This window comes from Rhinichthys klamathensis, unplaced genomic scaffold (genome assembly GCF_029890125.1).
Source record: "Rhinichthys klamathensis goyatoka isolate OS25496 unplaced genomic scaffold, OSU_Roscu_1.1 h1tg000024l_1, whole genome shotgun sequence".
In the NCBI taxonomy this organism is placed as follows: Eukaryota; Metazoa; Chordata; class Actinopteri; order Cypriniformes; family Leuciscidae; genus Rhinichthys; species Rhinichthys klamathensis.
In genome coordinates, this window is record NW_026606575.1 from 109982 (window position 1) to 126870 (window position 16889).

The 16889-nt window shown below is 40.5% G+C and overlaps 2 protein-coding genes across 2 annotated transcripts in view; one reads left to right on the plus strand and one right to left on the minus strand.

Annotated features, from left to right (window-relative positions):
- Nucleotides 1-12748, plus strand: part of LOC130077632 (UDP-glucuronosyltransferase 2A2-like) — a 34954-nt gene extending 22206 nt beyond the window's left edge. Inside the window, exon 2 of the mRNA XM_056242932.1 lies at nucleotides 10193-12748. Coding sequence (XP_056098907.1) covers nucleotides 10198-11793 — 1596 coding nt within the window. The 5' untranslated portion in view covers nucleotides 10193-10197 and the 3' untranslated portion in view covers nucleotides 11794-12748. The remainder of the gene's footprint in view (nucleotides 1-10192) is intronic.
- Nucleotides 12749-12933: 185 nt separating this feature from the next.
- Nucleotides 12934-15734, minus strand: zgc:101040 (Arylamine N-acetyltransferase, pineal gland isozyme NAT-10). The gene is made up of 2 exons (XM_056243072.1): nucleotides 15642-15734; nucleotides 12934-14159 (listed from the first exon to the last, which is right to left on the minus strand). Exon 2 carries the CDS (start codon nucleotides 14149-14151, stop codon nucleotides 13279-13281), a length of 873 nt encoding a protein of 290 aa, XP_056099047.1. The 5' UTR covers nucleotides 14152-14159; nucleotides 15642-15734; the 3' UTR covers nucleotides 12934-13278.
- Between the last annotated feature and the right edge of the window lie 1155 nt (nucleotides 15735-16889).

Here is a 16889-nt window from a genome sequence, read left to right on the forward strand (position 1 = left end):
TTGTGTAATTTACGGTAAGCTTACAAAACCTTGTGTGTATTGTGTTGCATGTAATGGTAATTTGCAGTGTACACTTGTGGGAAGATTTGATGCTGAATCAGAAGCCGTTGCTGTGTTGTCTGTCTCTCCTCCACTTCACAGCTCAATCATGCCCACTTCTTCCACTTCTGTCAAAACTATGGTGAGAACTGACTGCTGCTGAAACCAAGTAGGTAGAGCTGCAGACCGGAGCTCTCCAAATCTCCAAAAGTGGGCAGAACCTCCAAAAGGGGGCGGGCTCTCCACGTGCAAAGACCTTCGCCATTGGCTCTGGCCTCAGCCAATTGACTTACATTTCAAAATAGTTCAAAAAAAGTTTGTATATTAATCATTATTTCTATTTGATCTAAAATAAAAAGTTATAAAACATGCTATATAAAAAAATCCTATATAAATAGATATTCTAAAATGGTTTAGTTTTGCTTTTATAAATTGAGTGTGCATGATATTACAGATAACTTAATTTTCCTAAGTTGATTTGTGATAGGCCCATCTGAAATATTATACGGCAGATTTTTTTTTTGTGTGTGTGTGTTAATAGTATGTCAAGTTTACAGATGCAGAAAAGTTCCAGATATTAAAAGTGTTATGTCATCAATGCTCATTTTCACAATACAAGATTACCTGTCAAATAAATAAATGATCTTGAAATCATTTTAGTTCACATGTAACGATTGCGAAGCGAAAAATTACTTTCCAATAATCATGAAAAAAAGTTTAAAGGGGACCTATTATGCCCCTTTTCACAAGATGTAAAACAATTATTTGATGTTCCCATAGTGTGTGTGTGAAGTCTTAGCTCAAAATACCCCACAGATAATTTTTTATAGCATTTCAAAATTGCCCAATTTGGGCTTGTGCAAAAACGTTTCCCTTTAAATGCTAATGAGCTGCTGCTCCCGCCCCACTTTTCTGATGAGAGAGGTCCTCTGTATAAGCAGTATCATGTAATACATAAACATACTTGAACTCCGAACATGAATTGTCTTCATTGATAACTGAGTACCAACAGACTTGGTCAGCGGTTTTGCGTCTGTCTGGCAAGCAATATCTCTTGTTTGGCTGCTCTGTTCTGATGTGCTGTCCTTTACAAATAAAGATTCCACTCTCAGCGCGATTAGAAAATAACATGGTGCTATCACATGCTATCACAAACTTTATAAGTCTAACATGTTATTATGAGCTTGACAAATTCAAAGGCAATTTGGAAAACAAACGCGTAATACTTACTTCTAGATGTGTAGCTGGATCACGAGCAGTTGGCACTGCTACATCCTCCTGGAGCAACTTTTTAGTAAATAGATATGTGGATTAATACATCCAGCTACACAACACCGACAACGCTTGGGAGACATTCTCGTCAGTGCAGCAATGGCAGATGTGTACAACTCTCAACTCGCTGTGAACTCGATCAGGGCGGTTCTATGTTAAAACGGCAGTAACTGTCAACACTCGTGGGCGGGGCCTGTGGCTTTAGTGACGTCACTAAAGCCGCATTCTGAAAACAGGTCGTTGGGAGACACTGCTTATAATTTATGGGGATTTAAAAAAAAGGAGTGGGTGGATTTTTATCACTGTAGGGTGGTTGTGTACACACACTGCCAACACACATTTATGTCCAAACACCATGCAAAAGTGAATTTTGCATAATAGGTCCCCTTTAAGGGGTAATTCACACAAAAATAAAAATTCTGTTCCCCTTCGTCAGTCATGACGTATGAAGAAGTGACTGACGAAGGGGAACATAATTTTCATTTTTGAGTGAACTATCCCTTTATGGGAACGGGAATCTCTCTTGAGAGACCAATCCACTTCGAGTGGAAACTAAACGAGCCAATGCACATTGGCATGCGATAATTGCACAAGCTGCTGTGCATCGCGGCGGGAGCATATAATAAGCAGAATCTTTGTGACATCTTTGTCTTTCGCTTCGGAGCCAGATGGTGAATACTGTTCCTGCTCTGCAATCTTATCTGAGAGTGTTTTAACTTCAAAAAACGAATCTGCTTTTTCAGGAGAACGCCTCTTCAAGCTGGTGTTGGTGTTACAGCACAGACACCGCTGGCCGTGATCTCACAGAGAGCAAAACAGCCGTTTTCACAGCTCAGAATTTTGTGCCTTCAATGAGAATGTGAGTGCTCACATCAGGCTTGCACTATCGTCCTGTTTGTGTAGCTGCGATCATCCCTGGGTCCTTCAGCACCAGAGAGAGCAATTTCCTGAAAGAGCATACATGGTTTGACACTGCGTCTTTTTCAAGATGTCATTCAAACCATGTGTATCTGGATGCGGTCGTTTCCTGTCTTCATTTGATGGCCACGATCACTGTTTCACATGCCTGGGCTTAAGCGTGTTGAGACTACGTTCGTGGGTGGTTCATGTTCTCTCATGAGAGCATGACCACGTCTGCATGTTTTTTCGTCTCCCCTTTCTCGTAAAGGCTTGAGCCGCTCAGCGTGCCGTCGAGCTGCCGGCTGACAGCGCGGGTTGTCACGGCAAGCCAGCGTGCTTCGTTCGGCGCTCTAGATGCGCCGTCGGGACTCAAGTGCCTCAAACGAGGTGGAGCCCCTTTGCCTATTCCCCGATCTAGTTCCTCTTCTGGTGGCCATTTTAGGCGACACTGTTGGAGACTGTGCCCAGCAGTTCTCCACAGTTCAGAGTCACTCTTGGGCTGCCCCTCAGTCTATTTGTTGCCAAGGGTGTCAGTCCTCTGCGAAAAAAAAAGCAAGAGCAGCTTCTCTATCTCTGGGTCTCAAGAGGGTGCGGATGGCAGTGAGTGATGCTTCCATGCCTTGCCACTCCTGTCCCCCTCTATTGCCAGCGGGCAGCAATGTGCATTTCGGGGATGCCACCATGCCTTCCCACGCACCCTCTGCCCCACCCTGGAACCAGGTAGTCTTGCACAGCACACTCAGACCCAACTTCGGGCAGCCTCAGTGCCTCCTGAGTCGAGTCCCTGTGTTACATCCTCGCTGCTCCACCCCGGGTATCTCTGTGGTACCGTTGGTTCCGCTTGCACGGTGTCTGAGAGCCTGGCTAGCGCCCCCAGCCCGTCTCGCTGACTCATCCATACCATCAGACTCGGCTATGTGAATCAGTTCGCCCGGCGCCGGGGCCTACGCAAGTATGTGTTTCCACCAGTGAGCCTTTTCCCACAGACACTGTGCAAAGTCAAGGAGGACGAGGAGCAGGTCTTGTTAATTGCGCCGTATTGGCCCAACCAGACCTGGTTCCCAGAACTCATGCTCCTCGCGACAGCCCCTCCTTGGCCCATTCCTCTGCGGAAGGACCTGCTTTCTCAGAGACGGGGCACTCTATGGCAGGTTCTAGGTGACCTACCCCATGCGGTGGTAGAAACCATCACTTCCGCTAGAGCCCCCTCAACGAGGCGCCTCTATGCACTGAAGTGGAACCTGTTCGTTGGACGGTGTTCTTCCCACCGGGAAGACCCCTGAAGATGTCCGATCAGTGTTGTGCTTTCTTTCCTGCAAGATGTGTTGGAGCGAAGGCTGTCTCTCTCCAACCTCAAAGTGTACGTCGCCGCACATCACGATGCAGTTGAAGGTAAGTCATTGGGGAAGCATGACCTTATCGTCAGGTTCCTGAGGGGAGCGAGGAGACTGAATCCGCCTCACCCCCCCTCTATACCCTCTCTGGACCTGTCTCTGGTGCTCAGCACACTGCAGAGACCTCCCCTTGAACCACTGCAGTCAGCTCAGTTAAAGATCCTGTCACTGAAGACAGTGCTCCTGACTACTCTGGCTTCCATCAAGAGGGTAGGGGACCTGCAAGCATTTTCGGTCGACGAATCGTGCCTAGAATTCGGGCCGGCCAACTCTCACGTTGTCCTGAGACCCCGGCCTGGATACGTGCCCAAGGTTCCTACCACTCCCTTCAGGGACCAGGTAGTGAACCTGCAAGCGCTGCCCTCTGTGGAGGCAGACCCAGCCTTGGCTTTTCTCTGTCCCGTATGTGCCTTGCGGTTTTACATGGACATAGCGCAAAGCTTTAGGACCTCAGACCAGCTCTTTGTCTGTTACGAAGGCCAGCAGAGGTTTGCCCACTGGATAGTGGATGATATTGTCTTGGCATATCAGTCCCAAGACATGCCTTTGCCGTTCGGGTTGCGAGCACACTAAACTAGAAGTGTTGCTTCCTCCTGGGCGCTGGCTCAAGGTGCCTCGCTGACAGATATATGTAAGGCTGCTGGCTGGGCGACACCCAACACGTTTGCTAGATTCTATAGCCTCCGTGTAGAGCTGGTATCTTCCCGTATTCTCGCCCCCAGTGGCCAGTAGCGCGAAGGACCCGTTCTTAGTGTCGCCCTGCAACGCCACTCCCGTCCCACTGGGCCGGATACATGCGTCTATATGCTCCAGTAGTGTTCCCCAGAAATGTCTAACCCTGTTAAGCTCCTCCGTCACCCCTGCGGCAGTCAGACGTTGCGGAGCGTCTGACGCCAGGCCTACACTCGTATGCATTGTGGAACCTGTGCTAGGCTGGGTGTCCATATGTAGCGGTCCCTGCGGCAACCTCATATGTGTATTCCTCCACTATCAGCTCCTCTGTGGACGAGCCCGTGTCTTTCCCTCGACAGAGTCCATTCTGTCATCTCTGTTGGTGTTCTTTCCCCCCTAGAATTAGGCTGGAACCACCCCAGAGACTGCCATATGTTGCACTACCCTGCTAGGCTAGTCCATATGTGTAACCACCACAGTACCTCCCTCCGGGGTAGGACGAGGCATCCGCAGCGTCCCCCTTCTCCAAGGGCACGCTTTCCCAGCCTTATCCAATAAGTCACACTGAGTGAGTCTTGCGGAACAGCAGTGACTGACCTTCTCTGCTTAGAGCTCCTACTTTCTGCCCAACACTGCGGTCAGGCCAGGAGACTCAAGCAGAGTGCTGGAAGGGCCAGCAGCAGTGGCGTGTTAGTAGATATCCTCATTCGTCAGTCATGACGTACGTTGTAGTGACTGAAGAACGGGAACGTCTCGGTTACGTATGGTAACCCTCGTTCCCAGAGGACGGAACAGAGACGTACGTCCCCTCGCCACAGTTGCTGACCTTCTGCTGTACGGCCGAGTCACAAGTCCGGCACCTCAGTGGAAAAACAAAGATACGACGCAATTATCGCATGCCAATGTGCAGTGGCTCGTTTAGTTTACACTCGAAGTGGATTGGTCTCTCAAGCGAGATCCCCATTCGTCAGTCATGGCGTACGTTCCGTTCCCTCCTCGCGGAACGAGGGTTACCATACGTAACCGAGAAGTTATCATTTACTCGCTCTCAAGTTGTTCCGATCCTGTGTGAATTTCTTTCTTTTGTTGAACATAAAAGAAGATATTTTGAAGAATGTTGGAAACCAAACTCTTTCAGTGCCCATTGACTTCAATTTCTCAGAATATATATTTTATGTTCAACAGAAAAAAGTCATATTTGGAACAAAATGAGGGTAAATGATGACAGAATTAAAAACAATTTGGTGAACTATCCCTTTAAGATAAATGTTAAAGTTGGCCCCCTAAAAGCACAAGTGGTAATGTAATGTTAATTATTAAACCAAACAAAATACAAAACTTTCAAAAACACTCAGCAATGTGATTATTTTATTGAGTGATAGGCAGTGGGTTTAATCAGTGACTAGATTTGCTATCTGGCTCCTTCTTGTCACTTCCTCAACCTGCTGCCTTGGTGTTTTTACATGTAGAAAAGTCAAAAAAAAAAAAAAAAACATTACATCGTCCAGTTTTCTCCCTGAACAATGATGTGTTACTAATGCAATTCTCGATGCAGCATGAATGATCAACAATGGGTCATATTTTAGCCTGGAAATCCAGACCCAAATCCGAAAGATTAAGGGTCTGGCATTGAGTAATGAAAATTGCCCAACTCGAGGGGCGGCACCAAGCATGCATTTGAAAATCTCACTGCACGCAATTTAACACTACGACCAATCACAACAATACGCCCCATACGCTTAGCTACCAGCGGAGCTAAATAGTAGATTAGACTCTTGCCGTATCCGGTCGGCAAAACAGCAAAAACGTCCTTCTTGCAAAGGCACGATTCGAGCGCCGTCTTCTGTTCCTCTTTTAGATAAAAAGCCAAGTCTAACTCGTTCATTGTAGCGGCCAAAGCCGTTTTAAACAACTGGTGTTCATCCATAGCCATTTTGCAATGTTTACTAATGACTTTGACGTTGCAGCGCTGTTGTCATCCGTTTAGCTCGCCTCTGGCCCGCCTATATCAGATACACCGATGTGATTGGTGCAGCTCGGCTACAAGGGCATAGTTAATGAGCATCATTACTCAATGCCAGAGTGACTTGCTGAGCAAATTCAAATTGTGCTCTCGCGAGAACTCTGGATTTCCAGGGTAGACATATTTCACAATCACGACAGAAAATAAAAATATTGCCCTATCAATTGGCTTCACTAGCAGAAAGGCAGCGTGATCCTCCCAGGCTTATAAACAAAGCAGCTACCCAGAACTCAACACGACATGACATCAGCTTCACATTCTCTATATACCATAAAAAATAAGAATTGTTTTATTATTACTATTATTATTATTAATATTATTATTTCATGGTGACTTTAACGTCACCCATGTGAGAAATACGTCCGTTGTCCAGTACAGCAGATGGCAGTGCTCCTAAAAAGTGGATTTCCATTAACACCTTTACCCAACATCCCCATTTTGGCAAGTGGGGCATAAATGACATACCCAAAATAAAAAGGTTGCTGCTCATGTCATTCTGAATAGACATATTACCAACATATATTTAGAATGCCAACACTTGAGAGTTTACAGTTTAAGACTCAATTATTCAGACTGTTATTAATATGGAGATATATAAGCTCAAACATAAAAATAAGAATATAATTTTTAAATGTATAAAAATATGTGAATGTAGTATAATAACTTATATCCACCATTAAACTGAAGCCACAAGTGTGGTCATGCTTCATTTCAGATCTGAGGGTGATATCTCTAAACCTATGAATTTTATTAAAGATTTTCTAAGATCATGTCGTGAGTTTTTAGAGAAGGCTGATAAGATGCTAATACAATATTTTATTGCCCTTTAAACACCCATTTGCAGTCTATTATCTAATGTCTGGCAAGGAGAACTGCTCAATTCATGTTCTATTGTTCTCACTTTCACACCTCTTGTCTATATGAGATTTAATCTTCATTTATTTTTTAGCGTTATTCTTTTGTTTGTTTTCAGCCATTATTAGCCTTTATTCTGGCATTATGGCTTGCCCATCTACACCACTTTTATCCTACTATAGTCTAAATTAATCTACCTATTATCTGAAGTCTTTCTAAAAAAAAACACAACCTCACAAACCATAAACTATCGTAATCGTGTGTTTATTAACTTCTTGTTTCATGTGTAGAAATGTTTCTTTGGCTTTGATTTTCACTGTGCTCAGAATGAGGAAGTTTACAGGACAGCGTCATGCAGAAGGGCAGGATTATGTGTCATGTTGATTCACGTAATGATTGACAGCTGTGTAGACCGAATGAGCTAAGGTCATGACTGATAAACCAGGAAAAGAACAGACAGACAGCGCCGTGTACGTTGTTTTAGCTCTTCAGATCGCATAATTCAGTGTGAAATTAATAGAAATGGTATTCTGTATGATGAAATATTTTGCAGACGTGATAAAAAATCTATATTTCTCCAAATATGCGCACCTTTGTTCTAAGAGCCCTAACGGATGCTGTTTAGTGCATGTATGCGAACACAAATAAACTGCAGCAGATGTGAGGGAATTCATATGTGTAATGATATTCTATTCAAAATATTAAAATAACAGATCAATTATTTTGAAATGCTTAGAATATATCAAAGCCAGTGCTTCCGTTAATGGAGGTGACAGATCACTCTGTCACAAATAAAAAAGAGAGCACATATACAGTATAATTATCCACTGATGAAGTAAAAAAGAAGTCTGATTTTATTTTTATTTTAAAAAAATTTTTAGCATTTGTGTGGTCTGAAAAATGAACTGTGAGCGTTAAACTGACGAACCAAGAGCCAGTTATCCTGAGGGATTTGTTTCCACTAGACAAGGCTTCATGAATATTCATCAGCAGCCCCTTTATTCTTGAGATGGCAAGCAAATGAATCACGCTCTTCACACTTAGTTCACGCTCTTCAAAAAGTTAATAAAGTTTTGACGTTAAGCTTAAGCTATTGCTGTTCACATTTTCAAAGGTATTCTGTTTGTGTAAGATAATAAACTATATTGTTGGGGACAGTTAAAGACCCAGAATGATGAATGAAGACCTGGAGTCAGATGTGCAGTCAATTGAAGAACATTTTACTGAAGATAGTTTGCAGTTTCATCAGGCAGAAGTCAGCTTCAAGATTCACAAGCAGTTACAGTTTCAGAACAACATCAATTATACTCTAGCACATCACTAACTATATGTCATCATATCAGGTTGAATGATTCTGATTGGCTAAGAAATAGATACACATAGTAAATTTCCACACATGGACTGATGGGTAGAAGCATCTCTTCATCAATGATACGGCTGACACCCGGACCCCGAGTTAGGTATGAGGTGACCCCCTGTGTCACAGAACTGCATTATCTAGGCACCAGCTTTTCTGGAACAACAACTCATTCCACCTTGGAGCCTTCAATATGAACTATTTTGCCTGGTTTGCCTGACAAGGCATTCAGATAATGAGGTGACACAAATAAACTTGGCTACTACTCTAAATCTATTTCATTTTATTTATTTTATGTCATGTCAGTACTGCACTGTCGGCAATAGGGGTGGAACGGTACACAGAAGTCACGGTTCGGTTCATACCTCGGTTCAGACATCACGGTTCGGTACGATTTTGGTACAATGGAGGGAAAAGCAAAACAAAAATGCAGAAGGCATTGTATTTTTTAAATACGTTTTATTAATAAAGGCATAGAACCAGTTTATTTGTAGTGCACTGACAATAGTTTTATATAATTAGTTTATTAATTAAATTAATAAAAAGACAAAAAGACCTTGCGATATGTTTGGTAATTGTACCTGAATTAATTTAAAATTAATTTGCTATATTTCAGATCAATATATTTGTTTTCCTTAATTTTAATTAACATTATTAATTAACAATGTAACATTATTCTCATCTGAATTATAAATAATTGATTTCTGTATAAAATAATACTACCATTAAAAACGCATTCGATTTTCTTTTTTAATCAATGTAGAATGTTTAAGATTAGTGCTCCGAGGACGAGAAATGAAAACCAGTGCGATGAATGTCCAAAAGATGGGACCCACAGACTGTTTTGAAATGGAGTTGGATAAATATGTTTTGCTTTTAAAACAGTGTGTGTGTGTGTGTGTGTGTGTGTGTGAGAGAGAGAGAGAGAGAGAGAGAGAGAGAGAGAGAGAGAGAGAGAGAGAGAGAGAGAGAGAGAGAGAGAGAGAGAGAGAGAGAGAGAGAGAGAGAGAGAGAGAGAGAGAGAGATTTTGGTTGGGTGACAGTTGTAGGTTACAGTTTGACAAGAGTTTACAGTGTGACAAAAGCACAATGTTGTGTTTTATTGCGAGTGTACAAAAATTTAAGTAAACACTTTGCAGGTTTAATGATCTGTATGAACAAAATGACTGAGTATGTTTTTTATGTTTCCACTGTTCGATCGCGGCCGCGCCTAGCTCTCTCACACACACACACACACACACACACTCCAGCATTGCAATCTTGACATCGCAGCCTGTTCATTGTGTGGTCATACCAAACGCGAATAGAGCGTTAAATTCGCGTCTATGGCGTCTAGTTCGACGCTAGTCCAAAGCGAATAGGACGCGCGTATAAAGCCAACGTTTGAAGTGAACGCGCGTTCAGAGCTAAGCCGATGGTACAGATTATGTGTCCCTAAAGAACCCGCGTATCTAACAGTAGTTCCGCATTACATTAATTAATTTCCACGTGAGTTTTATTTATTTTTATACCGTGTATTCTCCGTGTAAATTCGTGCACCGAACCGTGACGCCCGTACCGTTTCGGTTCGGTACGAATACATGTACCGTTCCACCCCTAGTCGGCAACATTATTAACTGAAGTAAATAAACAAATAATGTTATCTGATTTTATGTAATCCCATTATTTTATTATTTACAGGCAAGATGACACCAATTTCTAAGAACATGGTTTCTGTCTCTCTCTGGATAACAGTCGTAGTCATTTTTGGTTCTCTCTGTGATGGGGGCAAAATCTTGGTGGTGCCTTTGGAGGGAAGTCACTGGGTGAACATGGACATCCTCATCAAGGCTTTAAATGGTCAAGGGCACAGCATTGATGTATTACACACCTATAATAGCTGGTTCGTAAAGGAGAATTCAACTTATTACAACTCTATAAGCATACCTAACACCAAAGGAATGGATGAAGAATTTGTAGAAGACATGATCTCCAAACTAATCGACCGTGAAAGAGGAAAGAGCCACTGGCTGAGCGCTGTACAGGTGTTTTTGGATGTGGTTAGTAACACGTATGAAATGCATAAAATGATATGTCAGCTTATAACAAATATGTTTGAAAGTGAGGAAATGATGAAGACACTGCAAGAAAAACAGTATGATCTGATGCTTACTGATCCTGTATGGGGTGCAGGCATTTTCTTGGCTCATGAACTCAAGTTACCCATGGTATATAATGTGAGATGGACCACTACTGGTGAGGGACACTTTGACGTCGCTCCCTCTCCAATGTCTTACATCCCTATCACGGGATCTGGAAACACTGACAAGATGAACTTCTTCCAACGAGTAAAAAATGTTTTCCACTATTTCCTAATGGCCTTTCAGTACAGTTATTTTAATTTGCCACAGTACCAAGCACTTTGTGACAAATATTTCCATCCTCCTGTAAATTTTTATGAACTTCTCCAGGGGGCTGATATATGGCTTATGAGGGTTGATTTTGTTTTTGAATTTCCACGTCCAACAATGCCAAATATCATCTACATTGGAGGCTTTCAGTGTAAACCAGTGAAGGCCCTTCCACATGATCTGGAAGACTTCATGCAAAGTTCTGGAGAGCATGGAGTCATCATCATGTCTTTAGGGTCGTTTATCAGTGCCCTACCTGATGATTTAACAGCAGAAATAGCTACTGCTTTTGCTCGGCTCCCGCAAAAGGTAATTTGGAGATACACTGGAAAGAGACCATCTACTTTGGGGAACAACACATTACTGGTTGACTGGATGCCACAGAACGATCTTCTAGGGCATCCAAAGACTAAAGTTTTTATTGCACATGGTGGAACCAATGGGGTTCAAGAAGCTCTGTACCATGGTATTCCAGTGGTTGGAATTCCATTCTTTTTTGACCAGTATGACAATCTTCTTCGGTTGCAAGAAAGGGGAGGAGCCAAGATCGTTACCGTCGCAACTTTAGATAAAAACATACTGCATGCAGCCATACAGGAAGTAATCAATGAACCATCTTACAGACTGAGTATGCAGAGACTCTCTCATCTGCACAGAGACAAGCCAGTTAAACCTTTGGACAGCGCCCTCTTCTGGATTGAGTTTGTAATGAGACACAAAGGTGCTGCTCACCTCCGAACAGAGTCCTACAAACTGCCTTGGTACTCCTATTACTCAGTAGATGTTGCAGTTACCTTGTTTGCAGTTGTTCTGATATTCACTCTATCTATATTTTTAACAGTTCGATATCTGTGTGTCAAGTGCTTCAGCAGAAAAAGGAAAACTGAGTAACACATTTGCATATTTAGTATAGACATGTATTATTCTTATATGTCTGTCCCATGACTTTGATTATTACTTATGTAATAAACTGCTCACTGACCTTTAGAGAAAAAGAGAAACAAACTACAGCAATTAATGATAACATTATGTCTGGCCGGAAAACATCAGGATATTTCATAAGTCAAGCCAAAAGTCTCTAGGAAGCATTTCTGGTAACACTAATGCAAAATTTTAAAAAATGTAAACGTTTTTCCAAAGTTTTTCATCTGAATCTCAGATGACAATTTGTATGACTCACTTTTCATTTCGATGGTTGTACAGAATAATAAAATGTGCTGTTTAGTAATATTTTTTTACAGAAATATATGTCTCAATATCAGATAACATTTACTATACTGTAAAAAAGAAAAAGAAAAAAAGTGGTATGGGGCAGTTATATTTCCTAATTAATGCCATTACTCTGACTTTTGCCCTATACAATTCAACTTCAAAGATTTTGAATGTTAGCCCAAACATATTTTAAATATATTGTGCAGTGAATAAACCCAATTTATTCAACATCTGTAAATTATTATACATGTAGTTTCTTTCTGTTATAATTAGTATAAAGTATCATTTAGTTACTTTAGGCACTGTAATTAGCACTTTTTAATCTAAAATGTCGATATTGGGAAAAATGTCCATGTTGTTTGTAAAATATGTACCTGTGCAAAACTTAAACCTGCTGATTTTTAAAATCTTAACCTGACCAGTAGTTTAGTAACTGATTTTAATTAACAATGCTGTTCTGTGTGCTATTTCAGCAGGGGTCTAAACAATCATTTACTCAATTTGTTAGCAATTGATGAATTTTAAAAGAATAATTCTCAACTGGACTTGAATTGTGCATTAAACATCAAGTGATGACCAAAATTGCTTATTGAAGTAAATAAAAACAACACAAATCAAATTTACAATTAATTTATTATTGTTTCTAAATATCCCCTATTGATTCTTTCGACAGACAGTAATTAAAAATGCATTGTTGTCAACACAAACTATAGAGCTGTATTGGCATACATGCTAATCTGTCAGTCACTGAGACAAACACAAGTCAATAATTTTGAATCTTGTCAAATAAAACTTTTTTTTTTCAGAAATCACAAGAAACATCAAGACAGCACAGAGGTTAGGTTTAGGGGTAGTTTCTGGGTTAGTTATTACCCAGTTGTTGTAATTACTAAAATAAGATAGTATGTATATGGGGAACATGACTGTAAAATAAAGTGCTACCCATTATATTATAGATGTCATACATTTGTTTCATATTGCCGTTGTATGCTGCCTGCTCTGCTTCAGCTGCCAGTCTCAAATAGTCTTTCTTATCCTTCTTGATACTCCTCTTCACTGCTTTGTTTTCTTTTGTATAATCTGTTTGAGCCTTGGCTTTTGCTGCGCTAATGCTACTGCTATTGACTGCTGCTTCTTCCTATTCCTATGTAATGCTCCTGAGCATTACATGCAATAATTAGCTTTGTTATTTTTAGGTGTGAACTTATTAACTAACACCACATTAAACTTTTCCCTCAACACAGCCTCTATTTCACAGTCAGGAATTTCCTTCATGTCCACAAAGTCAGAGTCCTCCTCTGGGTTGTAGGTGATCTCACTGTAAGTCCAGCCAATCAGAGCTCTGAAGCCTGTGGGCGTCTGAAGGGAGCAAATGGACTTCAGCACAAACCGAGAATCTGGACTGGTCTGCAGGCAATCCAGAGTCTCCACGAAATGCTCTTTATTACGGGGTGTTAATGGGAAGCAATACATTTTTTTCGTCAGGCGATGGTCAAGGAGGCTGGAATTAGCATAGGCCTTATCTTTGACCACTGGATTTCTTGATGTCTTCTCAAGAACCCACCTCATCCCATCGTTTAGGAGTCTGAACACACCGGGAGGTTGTGGCTGATCTTTACCCGAGACCATCTCTAAGGGATACCACAGTTGGCATGACACTCCATAGCTCACATCAGTAATATAAGGCTTCCCATCAATCTCCACCAGATTGATGAGATGAGAGTCCACGGGGTGGAAATCATTTTGGAACTTGTTGAACACCTTGGAGCCTAGTGTGGTGTATTTGTAACCCATCTCCTTTAGGACCCATGAGAACAAGAGGTTGTTTTCACAACACCAGCCTCCCCGATTGCTCTTGACTAATTTATCATAGATGATGTGCAGGTCTGTCGTGTTCTTCTCTCCGCAGTGGATGCTGAGGTTCTCAAATGGAATTTTCATAACATGCAGCTTGTGGATGGTGCGTAAAGTGTCCAGGTCGGGTTTGTCATATTGGCCAGTAAACCCGATCCTGTTGAAGTACCCTCTCAGATCCATTAGAGTCCCTTAAGAAACAATGCAAAAACAGTTTTAAAGCTGAAATATGTTTTTTCCTCATCTTATTAAATACTATTCAATGTGTAGTGACAACTATAAGTACACCATTTGTAGGTTAATTTTCCTGAAAAGTATAAACACTGTGTCTGGTCCTATCAAAACATTGCTCTGTTTATTTGGTCATCCCAAATAATCCAACACAGCACAAAATCGGGTGAGCTTGGGGCGGGACCATCAGATTGTCCAAACAATTGCAGATGGGGGAGTGTTTGGGTCCTTAGGCTCAATTGAGATGAGCAAGTTTTGCGCAAAAGACTGCATCCAAAATCGCATACTTCCCTATAGGTGAAAAACAGTATGTGAAAATAGTATTATGTCAGAATTCACAGTAAACAGCCGGCAAAATGTACTCATAATGACTTACTGGACCACCCATAAACCTAGTCTCCAGTGGGTTAAAGCAAATCAGGTAAAACATTTGAAAATCACCATCATGTTTCGTAAATATGTTCTAGTTTAAAGAAGACCCAATTGATCTTGGGATCATTCATGCTGAGCAGCGTGTCTCACAACTGAGATGTTTTGTTCGTATCTAATGTTGTTCTGATAAATATTCACTTTAATACATTTCAAATGCATCCACTTATAAAAAAATAAAAACAATTGCTTTTTGCTCACATATATTGCTTGTCCACTGAGAAGTGAAAATTCTCAGCTCTTGACAGAACTTATTTGGTTCATTCTCAGGCTCCTTTTCTCTGTTTATTCTCATTTACATTCAAGGCGAGGTGTCATGTTGTCATGTCAAATGAGCTTATTGTGTTTGCAGCTCTGTTTGGTTAAGCTGGTTGCTCTGCTTTAATAGAATTTGCCCATTCTGCAGTGTTACACAGTTTAAGGAAAATGTAGGGACTTGAATTTTAATGTTATAGGGTACACAGCAGAAAACAATTAGAATTTTTTTTTTTTTTTTTTTACAATTTGCTGGTAATCTTGTTTTAAGTATGTTTCAATATTTCTACTAGAAAAAACAAATAGAATATATGTTTTTACAAGATAACTGGATAACTTTTTTATGACAATATTATGTTTTGTACCCTAAAGAACAACATTTCCTACATTCTGTAGTCACTAAAATTAAATATGTTCCGATATGTGAATTGCAGGTGATATTTCATAAAGAGTTACTTAAATACAACATAAATTGCAACCAAAAAATAGAAAGTGAGAATGGAGTTGTGAAAAACAGAAAGATTTAAGAAGATGTGGGAGCATGGAAGCTACAAAAAGAAGATACAATGAGATAAAACAGTAAGAAAAACAAGGTCTCATTTGTAATATAGCTTACTTGTGTTAACAAATGAAACCTTATTGTAAAGTGTTACTGAAAAAAGTTTAAGAAAATTGGTAACACATCAACAGAAACATGAACAAACAATAAAAGATCTGATATTATTTTAATAATAATAATAATTTAAAAAAAATCTTACCCTTAGATGAAGCCAGTGAGTGAATGTCTCACAGTGCAGAGTCAGAGGTTTAAATAAATGTGTGGGCGGGTCCAAGAGGCGTGGGAACGGAGCGAGGCCAGAGATTGTCTTATTATAGGGAGATGAGAGGGTCTGTATATCTTACCATTGGAGAAAGCGGAACGGCTAACTTGGATCACGTGAGGCACCTCATATCGTGTAATGGCAGTGTCCGCAGTTCAAAGTTTTATGCCAGTCAGTTACAGGTTTACGTTAATCAGTTTCTTGTGGATTAGCGCGTTGGTCTTGTGAATAAATGTTCTATATTTGGTGTTATATCGCTAGTAAAGGTACAGCAGGACTGCAATGTTTGTGGAATGTGCTTTACTGCGGGAAAAAAGAGCGTGAATATCTCTATTAGCTGCAAAGTACTAGTCACTGCAAACTTTTTTACCATCATTCATTATAAGCATTATATTATCATCAGGCACACAGCAGTCATATATAATTACAGTACAAGATTAACCTGGCAGCGATAGAAAGAACACTTTACACTTATATTTATAATAAATACTGTATATTATACACTATAATTAAATTATTCATTTTCTCTTTATTCATTCAAATGCAGTATTCAAATACATGCAGTTATAAGTCATTACAATTCAAGTCTTAATTGGTAAAACCTGAAAGCAAAAGAAAGGAAACATCTATATTTTTTACTTTCTTTAGACAATATACAATCAGGCGCGCTGGAAGCTGTTTCATGCGAGGGGGGCTGAGGGCTGGGTTGGAAAATATGTGACGTCATTGTGTTATGGCTGACGACAAGACATGACATTTCTCTGTATATGTTGTAGCCAATAAAGAAAACATATTTAGTTTCATATTTATGTTTAAATATTATAGGCGAATGTTATTTTTTATATAATCAATGTTGATTATGAAAGTGAGCGTGCAGCGTGAGAAAGACATGATACATGAGATCATGAGATACCCAAAATGTCTTTGTTGTTGTTGTTGTAGAAAGACTCTTTTAAAAATATTTTCGTTTAGTATAAATTTAATCTTAATTTTGATATGTTTTATCAAACAATTGCCTGTATTTAATAGCTAAATAGGAAGCAAATATAGCAGACAATGTAAGTGTCACGGTAGACATATTCTCCGTCCCTTCTAGTCTTGTGTTTATGTTGTTGTGTGAGTGCACGTGTGTAGTGGGCGTGAGTGTATGACATCACCTGATCCACTCCAGCTGATCGTCATTCA

What these genes read in the sequence shown, in the direction of transcription:
- zgc:101040 (XM_056243072.1), bottom strand. Translation starts at nt 14,151, where the DNA reads ATGGATCTGAGAGGGTACTTCAACAGGATCGGGTTTACTGGCCAATAT.